The sequence below is a fragment of the Arachis hypogaea genome, chromosome 9, assembly GCF_003086295.3.
Source record: "Arachis hypogaea cultivar Tifrunner chromosome 9, arahy.Tifrunner.gnm2.J5K5, whole genome shotgun sequence".
Lineage (NCBI taxonomy): Eukaryota > Viridiplantae > Streptophyta > Magnoliopsida > Fabales > Fabaceae > Arachis > Arachis hypogaea.
In genome coordinates this window covers 5,314,522-5,333,763 of record NC_092044.1, presented here as the reverse complement: position 1 = coordinate 5,333,763, position 19,242 = coordinate 5,314,522, and the positions used below count along the sequence as shown (strand labels likewise).

At 27.5% G+C, this 19,242-nt stretch overlaps 1 protein-coding gene and 1 long non-coding RNA gene across 2 annotated transcripts; one reads left to right on the top strand and one right to left on the bottom strand.

Annotated features, from left to right (window-relative positions):
• Nucleotides 1-881: 881 nt before the first annotated feature.
• On the bottom strand, nucleotides 882-16,203 carry LOC112708763 (protein ROOT HAIR DEFECTIVE 3-like). Its single transcript, XM_072201921.1, has 14 exons — nucleotides 16,170-16,203; nucleotides 15,852-16,046; nucleotides 14,468-14,540; nucleotides 14,285-14,390; nucleotides 7,195-7,265; nucleotides 6,679-6,742; nucleotides 5,853-5,909; nucleotides 5,388-5,528; nucleotides 5,148-5,210; nucleotides 4,841-4,929; nucleotides 4,587-4,668; nucleotides 3,841-4,006; nucleotides 3,001-3,089; nucleotides 882-1,076 (listed from the first exon to the last, which is right to left on the bottom strand). Exons 1-14 carry the CDS (start codon nucleotides 16,201-16,203, stop codon nucleotides 882-884), a joined length of 1,425 nt encoding a protein of 474 aa, XP_072058022.1.
• On the top strand, nucleotides 7,769-12,219 carry LOC112710089 (uncharacterized). Its single transcript, XR_011865084.1, has 5 exons — nucleotides 7,769-8,632; nucleotides 8,855-8,921; nucleotides 9,909-9,961; nucleotides 10,178-10,318; nucleotides 11,201-12,219. It is a non-coding gene; the product is annotated as an uncharacterized lncRNA (long non-coding RNA).
• Nucleotides 16,204-19,242: the final 3,039 nt, after the last annotated feature.

The window sequence follows — 19,242 nt, the reverse complement described above, 5'->3', positions numbered from 1 at the left end:
TTCATCCTCTGGAATGGACGAGGAGACACTAATAATAGAGATAATTTATTTTATTTTTTTAATTATTTTTGTTAATTTTTTATTATTATATTTTTCTTCTCAAATTTTTTAATGATAAAAATAAAAATAAGTTGAATTTTAATAATTTATTCTTGTTTATCACAAAAAACACTAAATTTTATGTTTCTGTCCTTTATGTCTTGTTCTTAGTGTCAAAAACAAATGCAACCTAAAAATCAGAATACCCAAAATATGTTTAATGTGCCTTAAGTCACAATATCCAAGATGTATAAAATTGTCTATATCAATAAATATTCTGTGCGTTATAAATTTCGATTTATAAAAAATTATAATTTCAATTTAATTTTTTATTTAAAAACACTGATTTATTTAAAGCAGTTTCAATTTATTTTGGTTATACTAGTTTTTTTTTTTTTTTTTGAACTCCCCTTTAATCAAGCAACAAATAAAACGAACCTGTTCCCAACTATCAGAAGCTAGCCACACTGGATCAAACTTTGCGCTACTGCTGCTTGATGAATCCAACAATTCAGCTTCTAATTTTTTCTCAATGTCATCAGTATCATCATCATCATCATCCAAACGAATTGCAGCCAAAATAGATAGTAATGTCAAACACTGCATAGGATTAAGACATTGGTTAAGAACATATAAGAATACAACATGGACTCAACACATTTAAAGAAATATTATTCATGGCCATACATAACGGCGAGCAGAGTTGGTGGCTTTTGGAATGTCATCTTTGCCCATACAAAGACAGTTCAGAAACCTGCTTTCAAAACATATCTTCATTCGCATCACAACATTTTCAGCTTCACCCCTAACCTTTTCTTCTACAACCACCCTTGCGTAGTCCTCTAATATCTCTCAATCATTTGGTTCCTTGTGTATCCATCTATGTCAAGCCCAGTAAGTGCCTCAAATAATTGTCCAACAGTTGATTGCACCTTATTCGTCACAACTTCCCTTATTGATTTCCAAGGATGATCTTTAATAACTTCACCAAACAGTTCTTTTTCAATGGATCTGGTCAAGGCTTCTTTTAGTTTTTCCTGCAGTGGCACTACCGTCAGAAAACTTTCTAGGAATAGCAATACTTTTTCAAGTTTTTCACAAGTTACAAAATATTGTACAAGTTTTCAACCTTTTATTTTTAAGCTACAAATAAAATTTCCGACTTACCTACTAAAGGTTTCTACTATAGGTTTACTAAGCTTTAAGCTTGTTATAATTTAACCCTTGAAAATATAAAATGATCTCCATTTAGACTAGCAAAGCAACTTAGGGATTTTGGATACATCTAAATAACTGTCATAAAATTATTCATTTCAAAAGTTTAAACTGGTAAAACAAGACAACATTAATGATAAAAAGGACCTCATAGTTAGAGTGCCTCGTCGGAGAATAGCATGACTAGGACAAAGAGACACAAGTATCAATGGAACAACGATTAAGGCTGAAGATAGCAGAAATCTCATAGACATGCAATAAGAGGACGCAAAGAACAACATTTGAAAGTTGGCAAGTACGAATGTAACACAACTCTATAATCATCACTCTTTGTTTATGTGTTAGTTGCCAATTCTTCTCTTTCTCGTGGAGTAGCTCAATTATTAATTTTGTAGCGGTTGTAAATCGGTAACAATCATTTCATGCAAATGCATAATTTTCTATTTTTCTTTATTATTTTTCTAATCTCTTTATTATTTTATCGGATTTCTTATAATTTATAGTATTTATAAAAAAATTATTAATTAATTTATGACTAATTTATAAACACCAAGTTAAAAATGATTTTTTGTAAAATGGTAACAAAAGGTATCATTTGTATAATTTTTTTTATTTTCAAATTCGATTCGATTCACGCATATATTTCAAAAATACTTCTAACTACTGGTAAAAGATAAAAGAATGCGGCCTATTATGAAAAATATTTGTACTACTAAAAAGAGAAAAAAAAACGCATACTTAACTGTCTTTAAATTAAAAAGAACAGTATGTATTGCTAGTCAAGTGAATGCTTAACAGTAAAAATAAACAACTCAAACAAGTATTTGTATGTTTAGAAAAAGAAGAAACTATAGAAATATTAGTTTCAACCAAGAATGAAAACATTACTCTCAACAGAAAATCAATCACAATGGAAGAATTTGGGCGAGTTCAAGGAGAACATCATTATTTTAGTACCATGTTAAAATTCGTAATTATTCCGTAGAAATATTGCAGTAACTATAAAGAAATAATATATTACTAATGTGTAAATTATTATCGTCACAATAGAAAAGACTAATATATATAAGATGAATGTTAAAAATTATCTGAATTTATTATTTTTGGTCATTAATTAGTTATTAATATTTAAAAATATGAGTTAAAGTATATTATTAAATTATTAAACTAAGAAAATTTGAATTGATGACTAAAAATTATAACCAAAATATAAAAATAAGAGTAATAAATATAAAACGATTAACTATTCTTTATTAATGCACTGTCGAAACTACTTATCTATAAAAGAAAAAAAAAACTCTTCTAATTTCAACAATGGTTAAACAAAAAACAATTTTAGACAAAAAAAAAACAGCCATAACTTACTTTATTTAGCATTTATTAATTATCGCAATAATTAATGAATGTTAAATAAGACAAATTATGGTTATGGCTGTTTTTTACTAATTTTCTTTGGTTACCAAATATTTCTATTTGTTATTGTAACCGTTGCTAACCATGAAAAATATCTTTTATTTTCACTTTTGATATGTGGTTATTATTTGAAAGAAGTGTCAACAATATTTTCATCAACCTATTTCTTATGCTTAGATGATTCTATACTAATGACACTTAAGCTAAGTTTCAACTTCCAAAGCCTAATAAGAATATGAAACTGACATGGATTTTCTTCCATGAACATATATAACTAATTACTGAGTTAAAGATAGTCAGGACAGGGAACACTAAGACATGATTGATCAATACCTGACACGATGAAGTAACCATATCACACAGCAATACCTTCCTTACTCCAATTTTGTGCTCATTTGTCATTTCAATGACAACATCTGCAACTGCAAGGTTAATGTATTTAACTCCGCAACTCACTTGAAATCATAATTGCATGAAAATTTCAAAAGCTAAATTTGGAGAGATTTATAAAGTTTAACATCTCAAACAGTAATCAAAAGCTAGCAACCATGTACTCCAATTTTAGGATAATGGTAATTTTGAGATATGATTATGTTTAAAAAAATAAATTTTATAAAATAGAATAAGTTATAGTTATAGTTTAAAATAGAGATGATCATAAAATAAATTATGGTCATAATTTTAAAATAGCGTGATCATAGATACTATGAACACATTAAAATTGTGATTATAAATTAGACTATTGTCACGGCTTTACAAAAAAATAACCAAAATAAGTTATAGTCATAATTTTTACACGTAACCATAAAATAATCTATTACCATAATAAAAAATGTGATCTAAAGTGTCAAAATTTAAATACTGTGATTATAAAAACTGATTTATCGTTATATATATTTTTTATTTTTTCTTTTTGAATAATATATTAAATTATATACAAATTGTAAATATTTTTTACAAACAAATTTTTAAATTTAATATTAATTTATATATTATCTAATTAATTTTTAAATAATACAACACTTTTAAAATATATACTATATAATATAATTTGTTAATTAATTTAGTTTTTCGCACAACAATAAGCTAGTTTTAATATAGTTAATAATAATAATAATAATAATAATAATAATAATAATAATAATAATAATAATAATAAAAAGAATTGTGCACCTGGACAGGGTTTGTCGAAGTTAGACAAAGAAGCCTCAATGCAACTAGCAACTGCACAAAAATCCTCCACTTGATTCAATAATGCGTTTTGAAATGTTTGCTTGAAGTCGTCCAAAATTATAGATCGTATAAGCTCGAAGGCAGATTCCAGTGCTGGTTTAAAAAGCTGACAAATTAGAAGGACATTATGAACTTCATGAACAAAATGAATTGGCCAAACAATAACTTAATATTTGAATTGGTTCCTAAATTTATATATATTAGTGTCTTAATTTAATCATCAAAATTTCAATTTATTTAATTTGGTCTCTCAATTTAGCATTCAGTGATTTAGATTTGTTTTTAACTTTATTTTCATCATAAAATTGTTAACGATATGCTTGTTTTTAATAAATATTTGATGTTACAATTAAAACTTATTTATCTTAATTATCTTCCAGCGAAATCTTTAAAATTTTAATTCAAAATTCACTTAAGTATTTCAAAAGCTTTTTAAGAAGTAAACTGAAGTGAAACGTTTTAATTATAATATCAGATAGCCGATAAACAATTTAAGGTAATAGTCATTATATTAGTCCATCTTACCACGTCGTTACTCTACGGATTAATATGCATAATAACTGGGCCAATAATCATTAATATAACACCCATTTTTGCTTTTCTTTCAACAGTCATCAATTAATTAACAATGACGAAAAAGAAGTGGTTGAACTAACATAACTGCAAGAAAAGTAAAAACAATTTACCTGATCAAGCAATTTTTCTTTAAGTTCAATTTTGAATGTAGATCTTGGACCTTCATGATAATAAGTAGTTTCAGCATCATACCTAGATTAATGTGAAAACAATAAATCTTAGGATATTGCAACTAAAGTGGGACGAAAGTATGAAGCCTTTTTTTTCCAACACATTGAACAATCAAAACCATTGCTACTACTAGCAGTCTAATATGAACAAAGAATTTAATATTATGGTGTCATGAAAAGTGAATTATACTCACTCTGACAAACAAGTATCAATTTGTGAACTGAGCCTGTTCAAAAATTCAGTAGGGCTACGTTTCATATCCTCTTCCAATTCATGCAATTCCTGATTTGAAAGAAACTTCCCTAGCATTAGTAATTACGAATGCAGAAATAATTAGAATTAATTAGGTTCATAGATCAAGGATATAGGCAATAATTAACTTCATTATTATGAAATTTTAAACAGCAGTAGCAGTTATATCTTATGTTGGTAGATTGAATAAAATCAATCAATTAATTCAGTCAAATATGAGTCCCCTTTTTTTCAAGTGCTCTGAATACCTCCTTTGCAGCTTTATACTTCTCCCGGACAATTTCTTCACATCGGACAGTAGCAAGCATAACCTACAAGTTGATCAAGCGATAAAACTTCAACAGACATTAGTCCTTGAAAGAAAATTTGCTAATATATTTCCCAAGAATTAATTTCGTGCACACGAAGACAAAACACGAGAATTAACAATAGTTCAATACTGCTTTCATATGTTAGGAACCATAACGAACCATCTGAGGTTTAATTACCTTATGAGAAGGAAGGTCGAGGTCCTTGTCTGCCTTAATCATTTCCCAGATTTTCCGACAACTGTACGGAAAGTCTGATGCAGGAACTACTCCATTCGAGTCCCGAGCAATATCGCAGATTTTTTCCCGCAATTCCGCAACCTACAATGGAAATAATCCAAAAGAAGTAGAAAAGTGATGTAATAAATTATCAAATATGAGAGATAATCATAACTTCATATGAGGTGCATTCAACTACACAGCAAGTCATAAGCCGAAGAGTTATTCGCATAGACTAAACTTTAGGGAGGGACAAAAAATAATTTTGTATTATAAAAGATACTAAACTAAACATTTTAAGGGAGTTAAATTGAAATTTATATATAATTTATAAAAAAAAAACTAAAACTAAAATGTAGGGGGAAAATTGCCCCCCTTTAATTTTTTTACATGAGGCTCTGCCTCTTGTTATCCCACGGTTCATACCTCCTCCTTAAATTGCTCTTTTTGATAATCAAAACTCGGAAGAGCAACGACCTCAACCTGGAACCGTTTCCAAATACAAATATAGTTGTTACGAAATACGAGCTGCCAGTAGATTATGCTAACAAAAGAAGCGCTCAGTAAGTTTAACAATGATGATCTTACACTGAAACAATCAGTGAGTGCGACCTCGTTGTTAGAGTCTGATTTACATTTTGTAACACTTTCCCACATCTGTAGAGAAAAGAGTAAATTGACAAAGCCATAAAGGATAACGGAAATTATATAACAATTCAGTGACATTATATGAAGCTAAAATCACTGGATTACCTCCTCCATATCTGTTACCAAAAGCTCTTTTAAGCTTTCAAATGGCGTCTATAAAAAGAAAGGTCATCATATTAACATTAAAAAAAAAAAAAAGGTTATGCTAGGTAACCAATGACTCTCTTTAACATCATGAATAGTCAGTCACCAATCAAATAAAAACACACTATACCTCTAAATTTTCTATTTAAATTTTAATATTAGAATAACCATCTATACACCTAGTAAAATGAACATCCGATATCTATTATTCACATTGTTTAATATTTTCATTTTCTACTTATAGTTTTTCAATAATAAATGCACAGTTGCTTTAAAACTGAATTAACTCTATATTTTTCTTAGGCACCCGTGTTTTATCGCGAATGACAAAAAACAGTGTTATTTTGCGTCCAGCAAACAATTTCATCATGACCTGAAAAAATGAGCATGCAATTCAATAAACGACTGATTTTCAGCATTCAAGTGAGTTATTTGTAGCTGATAAGCTTCCAAATTATACCTGAAAGATAGTTTTCAAAAGTGGCCTATTCGCTGCATTGTGGCGGCCAATGTCATGGCACCACCTTCACAATCATTGCATAACAAAAGAAGAATATAATTGGTTAAGTGTCTAAAAAGTTTTGGTTTAATTAGACGGCTGTAATTATAGTGTTATTAAATTTTTAATTAGGTCTTTATATATTTTTTTAAATTAAATTTTAATATTATTTTTAATTTTATAATATTAAAATATTAAAATTAATTGAATATTTTTTCACAAATTAAAAATATTTATAATTAAAATTTAATTAGATCTTAATTATATATTTTTTTAAAATAATATTCTATTAATTTTAATAATTTTTATATATAAAAAATTTAATTATAAAATTAAATGTAATATATGAATTTAATTAAAAAATAAATAAATAAATTTAATTATAAATTTAATAAAATAATAAAAATTAAAAGAATAATTAAACTAAAAATGTATTATACTATCAATTTATTAAAATTAAACAAAAAGAGAACTCACATGTTTATAAGAACTATATCTGAGACCGCTAGAGCAAATAGAGCAATCTGACCTTCGAATGAAATATCATCCTGCAATAAAAATAATTTCAGTACAAGGAAGCAATCAAAGCAGAATTATTAACCCTTAACTATGTTATAATTTTTCACCAATGGCAAACTCGCACGTTAAAATAATAAAAAAATTTAAATATTAACTGCTCCATATCAGAGTGCAAATTTTAAACAATTCTCCACACCTAATTTTTCGAATTTTAAATGAAAATCTATCATTTATTTTTAAAATACATGTTAAAATAATTATTAACAAAAATTTTAAATTTTTATTTTAATAAATATACGATAAATACATTACAAAGTTAACTTTACATTTTCTTATAAAATCTTTTTCAATTAATAACTTTAACTTAAATCTTAAAGACATAAGTTAGTTAATTCTAATTATAAAAACTAGATTCACTACACTAAATTAGTTATATAGCTACATTAAATTTGTGACCCTAATTCTAAGGGTCTCCATTAATTAACATTGTGACACTTATAATATAATTTTTTTGACAGTCAGTAATGAAATTTATCTCTCTTCACTCTTCCTTTTACTCTGCTGTTTGAGATGAAATGAGAAGAGACGAGAAACAGGAAAAGTAACACCATTACCTTCACCGTCGCAGATCACATTCACCGTTCACCGTCACAGTGTGTTCGCCGTTCACCGTCGCTGCGTCGCAGTCGCGTTCGCTGTTCACCGTTGCGCTTCACGCTCGCCTTTCACTGTTCGTCGTCCCCCGCGTCGTCCTTTCTCTTCTCCTATTTTATGTGTGCGAACCGTACCCTAATTCTCCATTTAGCGATTTTTTTCTTCTTTTCCAACCCCACTGAACACTGATAGTGAGTATTTACTTGTTCTTTTACTATATTTTTTCCTGCAGTTTCTTTGTTGTTGCTGCAATTTACTGTTATGATTATATCCTCATGTTCATACTTGCGATTGTTTCTTTGAATTCTCTTATATCATTTTAATTTTACCTGCACTCAACATGTTCGATGAAATGCTTCAACCAGATTTCTTTAATTTGAATGCTCTATTTATTATTTCTTTGGATGCACTCAACATGTTCGATGAAATGCTTCAACCTATTTTCTTTTGTGTTAGGTCTATAGAATGATATTGTTAGTGGATCTTGGTTTAATTTGTGCTCCGTTTTAACCGAGTTTCTGAGTACTATTAATGAACAATTTTGAGAATTCTTTTTTGTTTGTCATTATCCTTTCAATACTTACTACTACTAGTTACTACTTTCAAGTTTCAGTTATAGAGAAATATCGTGCTGTGTGATTTTTGGGCTAAACAGTCTCATTCATCCCGTGGCAAGGATTCTGCCAAAAAGGATCTTAATAGTCAGATAAACTTGTTCCGAGATGTTTTAGAAATTTTTCAGGTATTTAAATTTCATTTTATTTATTAGTTAATATTACTATGATAACCGAAGTCATTCATCATCTTGTAAATCAGATTGTAAGAACTGCTATCAGCAAGGTACAAAAGTTATAGGAGGATACCAGATAGAATTTGCAAACCAGTTCTTTACATTTACTATGTCCTTTAGCATATAACTTATTCTCTCTTCCACTTTTTAACTTTCCAATATTCTTCAATGCAGTTCCGTGCAGCTATTCAGTTTATAATTTGATTTCCATCAGGCAATTTACAATCTCGGAACTGTTCTGGTCATAATTCTTCTCCATTTTACTTATATATCGTGCAATTGTGTTTTGTTTTACTTTGTTTGTGTGCATGTAACAGTATTAAGAGTATAGAATTCACTTTTTTTTTCTGCACTTAACATATTCGATGAAATGCTTCAACTAGATTTCTTTGAATTCTCCCTTTATTATTTCTTCTCTTGATTTCTTTGATGTTTTTGTGCCTTGATGACATCATGAATCGGTTAGTCATCTTCCTGAATTATGCAAATTGCTATACTAGAAATGGAAAAGCTAATTAGCTGAACTTTAGTCTTAGATTTCATCTCTCTATCTCATGTCCATCCTTGTAAAACCTGATAGTTTTGTTTTTGTGCACCTATAAACTTGATGTGAGCTTGATGACTAATTTATAGCAAAAGCTAAAAGCAAAAGACCACCATCACTACTAGTATAAAAAAACTATCTCTTACTAACTTTCTTGTGTTCATATTGACTTAGGTGTCTAACTTCTATATTATAGGAAATAAATTAATGTAGCATATGTGTCATGAGACAGAAATGGAATTGCTAATATATATATATGAGATTTCCAATTCTCCATTGCTAATATATTTCACATTGCGAGACTACTGCTGCTGCTATTTTTACTAGTGCTTTCTTTCTCTTTAATACCAGTTTTAGACCAGAATTAGTGCTTTTTAGTTTAATATTTTTTGGATGACTGGTTGTAAGTCTTTAGTATTTTTTGGACTTCGAACTTGATTTCAAGTGGCAGAAGCACGTTTCAATTTTATATTTGTTTTATATAATAAGAGAAATGCTATTTATTTTCTAAATTTTCAGTTTTTAGTCAATTTTTTTATTTAAATAATATTATTTAATTAATTTGAATATATATTTTTATAAGAAGTTACTTATTTTTTATGAAAAGTTACTTATTTTTTAATTTTTTTTAAAGACTAAATGATAGATAATTTTAAAAAAATATATTATTGTACTATTTTACAGAATTTATACAAACTTCAACTTGGTCAACTTTGAAGACTTCTGGCAAAGCTCCAGTATGTATCCCTTATTCTTTTATAATTTTTATCTTAAGAATCCTTGTAAAATCTTAGAACTTGTACTAGAAGTACGTGACATTTCACATCAGTATTTCTCTAAGACTAACAAAATAGAAAGATAAATTTGTGAGTTTTAGCAATGAATGTTCCTCTATTTTTATAGAAATTCAATAATGGCTTGTTAAGTGCCCTTTTATCATGTTGGTTTCCTAGGTGTCACGTGGAGGCCAATCAGCTAACCCTGTTGGAACAAGCTTAGTAATTTTTGGTGGACAACATGCAAAGGGGACTCTTTTGAATGATCTGCATATTCTTGACCCTGGAGACCATGACATGGGATGAAATTGATGCCATGTAAGAAGTTTTTTGACTATATCTAAAATTTTTGTTTTTGGTGCTCTATTTTGCTGTAATTTATCATAATGATTATATTCTCATATTGATATTTGCAACTTTTACTTTGAAATCTCTTGTTTCTTTTTAATTTTACTAGCACTCAACACGTTCGATGAAATGCTTTAACTAGATTTCTTTGAATGCTCAATTTCTTATTTCTTCTCTTGATTTTTTTAATATTTTTGTGCGACATCATGATCTGGTTAGTGCACTTCTTGAATTCTGTAAATTGCTACTTTAAAGATGGAAAAGCTAATTAAATTAGCCGAACTTTAGTCTGGGATTTCACCTTTCTATCTTGGATTCTTGGTGTTAAAAATCTATCAATTCAACCATATCCACTTCATTCTTTAGATAAATTGATCTTATCCATAATTAAAATTTCAAGACATTTAACTTATACACTCATGGTATCTAATAAAAGTGATTGAAGCTCATGTATTGAGTATTGTGATGATCAACAATCTTCAATTTTAGGTCCCCATGATGTTAAAATTAAAATTAAAGCTATTGGTATATTTCTTTGTTATATTTCTTTTTCAGGGGAAAAAAGGTTGTGATTCAAAGATTTGCATGTTCCAAGGTTAATGCATTGGGGTTGGATATCATTTTTTCCCCAAGGTCAAACAAAACTAGATATTTAATCTCATGTTGAAAAAGCATTATGATCCAAGTGTATATGATATACTATTTGGGTAACTCTGTTTGAGTTGAAGGATTGTAGCTTCTGATCCAAGTGTTTATGTAGTGAATATATTGAATTTAGTGCTTTATATGTAAGTGTAGCTATAGAATTCCAATTAGGATATTAATACAAATGTCTCTTGTCTGTACTTGCAGCATATTCCTAAAACCAGTGAAAAATTCCATCATGTGATGAAGAAGTATCAGATCACCAAAGGCTACTAGATGACAGCTCTTGGTTTATTTATGATTTATAATTTTTTTAGTCTGAGTTATTTTTTAGGTAAAAAGTAAAAGGTATATCTAACCTGTAAGATAGTTTAAGATTTAATGAGCATTTGAATTATACTAATATCATTTTTAAAGGATTCAACTTCACTAGCTGTTTTTTTTTTAGAAATTTGCAATATAGGGCATTAATGCCATAATCTTCCTTGCAGATTTGGAATCTTGGCTCTCTAGACCCTAATTTTACATTGGATGCTCATCAGAAAGGAGTGAATTGTGTTGATTACTTTACAGGTGGTGACAAACCTTACCTAATAACTAGATCTGATGATCACACTACAAAAGTTTGCTTTCTGTTTTCCATTTTCTTTACACTTTGCTAAGATTTGTTTGCCTTTTATGTATATATAGATTGGAATTATTACATGGATAAGACCTATGAAACAGGTATGGGATTATCAGACTAAAAGTTGTGTCTAGACTTTGGAAGGTCACACACATAATGTATCTGTTGTATGCTTTGATCCTGAGCTTCCTATAATTATTACTGGTTTTGAGGATTTTAAATATTTATTGTTATTGTCACTGTCAGTAATGATCTAGGGGCTTTGTTGTTGATCATTCTTCTTAACCAATGGATTTCTAGCATGGTTTAATTTAATCTTTATTAGCATGTTTATTTACTGCATTTCATGAATTCTCATAAAATTGTTATTAGCAATATTCACCAAATGCATTCTAATAATTGCATTATCTCATTTGTAGAGGAAAAGAGTTGCTTGTGAAGCAATTGTTGAAACTGGATACTATTGAGGTTGAAGGTGAAGCGAAGTAGTTGCGGAGAAATTTTGAGGATTAAGTTACAAGTACAATTGTTAGCTTTATATGTTTGGATTAAGTTGGGATTTTTTGAATTTACATTTTATGGATTATGACTATGTAAAACTTGTGCGATTGAGTTTAAATTTATTGAAATATAGTGCCATTTATTATTTTGTTGGTAGACACATAAATTATTATTTATAATAGAAATGATTTATGCAATAATTAATAAAAGAAAGCATTGATATTGGAGAGATTATGACAGTTTAAAACAGTCAAAAACTGTCACAGAAATTAGTAACTTAGTGACGGTTTTAAATTGAAAAATCGTCACTAAAAATATTGTGACAGTTTAAATAATCACTAAATATACCTAAAAATGGTCATAAAAACTAGTAACTTAGTGACGGTTTAAAATAGTTATGAAATATAAGAAAAAACTGTCACAGGAATTAGTAATTTAACGACGGTTTCAAAACGTCGCGAAATACATCATAAAAAACACCTTTACAAGTGTTACAAATTAGTGACGGTTTTATATTTCAAAAACCATTACAAACAATTTAGCGACACTCCTTACCAACGGTGGTCCAAAACCGTCATTATGTCAACTAGCGACGCTCAAATCTGTGACGTTTTTTTTAACCGTCGCAAAACCATTTAGTGACAGTAAAAATCGTCGCCAAGCATTAAAAAAAACCGTCACCAAAATGCTGTTTTGTTGTAGTGATTAGTCTGCACGTTATGTGAAATTATGACTAAAATTGTTTAGTACATATAAAAAGATTAATATGAATTTTTGTCTAATATCAAAGGTGATGAAATTGTTAAATTTATATTCAAATAAAAAATAATAACACAAAACTTACATTCCAGTATTTTATTAAAATTAATTATTATATGTTAAAATGTGCATTTATAAATAAATAGTAAAATAAAAGTTTAAATTTTTTTTCTTAGTTACAGAGAAGGAATTTGGATTCTCTAAATTTTGAAATTTATTTTAGAGGGTAAAGTATGATCTATCACCATTTATTTCATAGGTGGGACTAAGAGAAAACATGATAGAAAAAACATTTAATAGTGAGAGATTTAATTTTATCCTCTAAAGTGAAAATCTAAACTTTAGAGGATCTAAATCCACAGAGAAGCGCATACATCAAGCTAAGATCATGCGCTACATATTAAATATTTTTTTGTGTAGGGACAAAAATGTAATTATACATAACACAAAACTATAATACATTAATAAAATTATAACACAATAATATCGTATAGATAAGGAAAAGTTCTAATTTTAAAACAAATTAAACATACTTTTCTACGGTAAATAAAGTCAAATAAAACAAATTCTAGACCTACATTTTTCACTTTAAAAGTCCAAAATTCATAGCTATACATTATTTGTGCTTTAATTTTTAAAATATTTATTTTATAACCTTCATTTAGTTGTAGGATGAAAATACGTATAAACCAACATATTTATATTATATTTAAATACAGTGCGCAAGGAAAAAAATTTTACAAATACAAGTAAGAAAGCCTTAATCAATAAGAGACAAAAAGTCTTAATAAAAAGTATCTAATTTTTTTTAGTTCAATTTATCAAGAATCATGACATCATATATTTTCAATAGATTATCAATTACCATTAAAAAATAAACTTAAACTATCATGAAAGTTAATATTTAATTATTATAATACTTTTTAATTACATGTCTTTCTACTTTTGAAGAAACCACATCCAATTATCATATTCAATTTTAATTTTATAATTGAAATATCTATTAGTTTTGTGGATATTTTAGTGTGTTTTATGCATGGTAATTAACCATTATATAGATTTGTTTGGGTAAGCTATAAAAAAAAAATTTAGTCATTTTTTTTAAAAGATCTTATGAAAAAATAAAGGTAATTTAATGTTTGGATATTTCATATAAAAGGATTTTTTTATTTATCAATTATGTTTGAATATAACGATATAAAAATATTTATTTATTTATTTATTACATAAAATATATTTTTTAAAATAATTTTAAAAAAAATATAAACTACAGCTTTTAAAAAAATATATATTTTTTATATTTTTATTTTATTATTAAAAATTTGTTAAACATGCTAAAAAAATTTTAATCAAAATAATAACGTTCAAATACTGTATATAAGTTTCTCTATTTAGAGCGAGAGAACCTGTTCTGCGAGATCCTTTCCATCAGTTCCTTCCAAATCCAACACAAGTGTGCAAGGTTCAATGCGTGCACCCCTAGAAATCCAGATTCCTTTGGTTGTTTGAGACCTAAAAAGAAGCAAATACCATCATGTCATGTCAAATAACTTTGTATAGAGGAGATGGGGATTACAAGAACTACTTGCCGTCCATCTTTAGCGTTCATCTCTTTGAAATCGGTATCAAACAACTGATTTAAGAGTGTGCTCTTCCCTGCCCAATCAAAGTGAAGAGAATAGTAAATTTGATTGGGTATGGGTATCAAAATACCTTTATTATAAATGGTTCAATTCATGTTATGAGATTAAATTACATATAAAAGAATACACTAAAGCTTGTTTATACTAACTTCTAATTTTAAAAATAGATAAATATATAATCCGTGATTAAAAAATAAAGTAAACACTAAATTCAGTTCTTATTTATTTTTTAAAAAGATAAGACAATTTTTTTTCAAAAAAAAGGCATTTTAGCTTTTAATAAAATAATTTTGGGACAATATAATATTTTTGGTAAAAATCCGTTAATTAATAAAAGAAATTAATTTTGTGAAAATTTTATTTATAATTTGTGAGACTTTTAAAATTATTGTATTATTTTTTAAAAAAAATTATATTATAATTATTTTTTCATCTTATGACACCACTTCTAATAATTATCCTTTTTTATTTAATCTCCACTAATGAAAACTTGTTTAAAAATAAATTTATAATAGTTTGTGGGGTTTATAACCCTTACAAATTTTAAATAAAAGTCTTACGATACTAATTCTAGTTACTATTTAGCAATTTTTTTTACAAAAGAATCGTATTGTCCAAAAATAATTTTATTAAGGCTGAAGTGTTCCTTTGTTTTAGATAGAAATAACTGTGTCCTTTGAAAAAAAAATAAATAAGATTGAATTGGGTATTCTTCACTAAGAGAAAGTATAGGGAATCAATGGCCTAAGCGTACAATTAATGAAAGTTTAGAAAGTATTAGAGATATAATCATTAGTGTTACATTATTCTGTCAGGTTACGTTTTTGGGATGAGTGGTTTCATGACGTGGTATTAGAGTTCAGCTATAATCATGTATCCGCTATCCATACTCACCCCTAGTTTATACTAATTTCTATTAGTATAAAAATATTATTTATACATTAAAATCAAACTATTAAAATTAGTTGTTATATATTTGAATATAAATATATATTATTTAACTTATTTTTAATATGTATTTAAATCAATGATGACTGATTTTAATGATGTATATCTAATAAAATTATTATAAAAAAATTAAAAATAAATAAATAAATAAACAACAATAAAAAATATATTTGTTATGGTACTCAAAAGATATTATTTAATTGTTAACATAAGTTAAATAATTAATCTTAAATTTAAAAATATAAAAATTAAAAATTTTAAATATTTTAAAATTATTATAAAAAATAATTTAAACAAAAATTAGACACCAAACAAAATTATTATATATAGAATTAACAAAAAAAAATAGCATCGTAGAAAAAAGCAAGAAAACATACCACTACTTTGGGACCCATGATAGAAACTACATAATACGATGATTCACATTTATCTATTTTTATCTCGTTAACAAATTTTTCAATCTCAGCTACTTTGAATACTTTGCTATCTCCATGAATAATAAGCTGAGTTGGATAGCGGTGTACTGGTGTCCCCGCAAAATAGGATTCATTTTTCAGTGAGCATTCACCCAATTCACCTGAAATTTGGCCAATAAAGAGATGAATTTAGTAAAATCCATCTGTTTTTAATTATATGGAGAATGATTTCTCTTTTTATTGAATTTTACATCTTTGTGACAAATATTCAAAGTATCAAGTACCAAAGAGTAGCGTCTGTGAATTGGCATCCAGCATTCATAGGCACCTATACTTGGGTCTAGTATCTACGGTGGGTGTATAGGTGCCAATAGGTAAGATAGAGTAAAATTTGGATTCAACTCTAATTCTTCTTACGAACTGAGATATTTATATAAACTCAATCTTATCTTATTTGTGCGTTGAGAATATTCCAACACGAATTCTACCTATTTTTAATTTGTAGATACCCGACCTTATTCGCGAATTATAAAGAATATACAATATTATTATATAATTCGATAATAATTTAAAATAGAACTGATTTTTATGTTAAAAAAATTAAATTATTAATTAATAATTTTTTTAATAATTAAGAATCTTTTATATTTAATGAAAAATTTTTAATTCAATATATATTTAAAATATATTTCTATTAGAATATATATTACCATTCCTAGGTGGGTGCTGGTTCGCAAAGACTAAGAATTACTCTTTCGTACTTGACACAAAGAATCATGCAATGTAATAAAATAAGGCACAGGATTCGGTGGTCCAGGTAACTTTGTACTACTTAGTGGTCCAAGTAGAAAACATGTTTTTAAAGTTTTTTTATCAATTACTATGTAATCCTTGAACTATTTTTAATTGCAAATTAACCCCTTATATTTTATTTAATTATAGAAACTATTTTTTATTTTATAAATTATTTATTTATCATAAATCTATCATGTTCATTAACAATCATTTGCAAAAACAACAACAATTATATCCTCCATGGATCCCAATTGATTAAAATATTACATTCGATCCGAGACGTTCCCGAGGAGTCATGAAATCGTGTTTCGCTGAAATCCAATCGATTGGACTATCAAACCAATCGATTGAAATTTAACCCAATCGATTGGATTTCAGTTTATCACTAAACAATCGATTGTATATTCCTGGTAAGCATGGTTTTGCATAAATCAATCAATTGGTCAAAGTAACCAATCGATTGAACAATGAATTAAATGTGAAATTTATGTAATTCAATCGATTGTTTATGATTTTCAATCGATTGAATTCTTCCAAACAATCGATTGGTTTCAATATTCAATCGATTGGTTCCGGATAAAAATCGATTGAACTTTGCACGTAACTTCTAATTCAATCGATTGGTTTGAAACTTCAATCGATTGGGAAGTGTCCTAAATGTGTTTTTTTCAGGATTCAATCGATTGGTATTGTAATCCAATCGATTGAAATTTCAAAATCGCTATATATTAAACCCAAACCATGCGTATTGAATTAGAAGTAACGTTTTAAAAGATTCGAACCCCCATTTCTGCACCGCTCTCTTCTCTCATCGAACCAGAAAGCTTCATCTTCTTCTCTCTTCTTCTCCAATCTCACCAACATCCACTCCGCCCTACATACGTATTATTAAACCTCAACCAATTCCTTACAAAACCCACAAAACCAGTATCCCCAAAATGGCCAGAACTAAGAACAACAAAAGAGCCAGGGTTGAGGGAGAAAGCTCTGCTTCCGCCAGACTGGTTGCTTCATCACATTACATGGCAAGGTGGCTGCCGTCTCAAAGGGTACTGAAAAACTATGTGGAGAAGTTCGAGTCAAGGCCAATTGTTCCTCCCAAGTACATAACAGCCGAGTTCCTTCAGGATAGACATTTTAATTTGGTGTTGAATGCATTGCAAACACAGCACTTAGTTGATTTTGTACAAACTAGGGATGAGTATTACCCGCACTTGGTTAGGGCTGTTTATAGTACTTTGAATTATGTTGTTCCTGAACCTGATGAAGAGGGTGAGGTAATGCCGCTGATTGAGTTTGATTTAGGGAAATAGCATTATAGAGTTACTTTGCAAGAAAAAAAAAATGTCCAATGAAAAAAAAAATCAGTACGCTCCATCTTATAACATTACATACAATAGATAGATTCGTATATTGCTAGCAGGGACGGATCTAGAGATTTTAATATTGAGGTGCCAATTTTTATATAATTTTTTTTAATCTATAAAAATAATTAACATATAGTTATTGGAGTTAGTTTTTTAATAAATTTATTAAGATACATATAATTATAATTTTTTCCAACAATTTTAGTTTTAATATGATAATTACATAAATAAAATATAACTTTAATAATTGTACATTACAAATTTATAAAATACCATATAATTTATAACAGGATGTGCTAACTTATTAATTAAAATTCATTCTTTCAAAAGTTTTAAAAAAATTTGAAAATAATATCTACAGTACATAATGTGATTACCAAAACATAACTACTTAAGTTATTATTAATATAAAAATATGAATGTTAAATATATTAATATAAAAAAATAAATAATTTTAAAAAAATAAATATAGAAATTATTATATAAAAACTAATTGGAAAGGTACAAAGACTTGAGGGTATGATATTAAATTAGTTAGGTAAAAATATTAGTGAATTAACAATTAAGACATAAATCTATTACATAGTGAAAAATAATACATATAAAACTATTAAATTACCTAATATTTGTTTTTATTTTTTAAACACAAATTTTATATATAAGTATAATTTCTTAAATTTTTGGGGGGTTCAGGCCACTACTCGCCCCCTCTAGGTCCGTCCCTGATTGCTAGCTAATTAGTAATAAAAAATAAAAACATCTATTCACTTTTTAGTAATTCTCAATGTCTTGTCAGTTAATAAAAGATAAAAAAAATTTCATTACACAATCAATTTTTACGAATAAAGTATCGAAACGAATAATTAGAAAATTAGAGATTCTATCCCCTTACCTCGATTTTGTAATCAAAACGATGGATTGTTTTCTGAACACTACAATGAAAAAAATTGATTGGACCTTTGCTGATTGCTGCAACGGTGATTGTCAATTAACGATGAAGACGGATAAAAAATAAAAAAATGGATATTCAGTAGATGGATGGATGTTCGAAAGAAAAACAATGAAATTTTTTATAAGAGAATGATACACGATTTTAATGGTGGGATTGAATAATTGGTGATGGATTATTCTCCAATTTATAATGTTAATATTAAGGAAAAGATAAGATTAGAGTATCTAAATCAAAATAAAACCT

Excerpts from the sequence above, each read along its gene's own strand:
- LOC112708763 (XM_072201921.1), bottom strand. The coding sequence starts at position 16,203 with ATGCTGGATGCCAATTCACAGACGCTACTCTTTG. Across the intron at positions 5,211-5,387 it reads TCGACCTTCCTTCTCATAAG|GTTATGCTTGCTACTGTCCG; the intron begins GTAATTAAACCT and ends ATCAACTTGTAG. Across the intron at positions 1,077-3,000 it reads TGGTTACTTCATCGTGTCAG|GAAAAACTAAAAGAAGCCTT; the intron begins GTATTGATCAAT and ends GTGCCACTGCAG.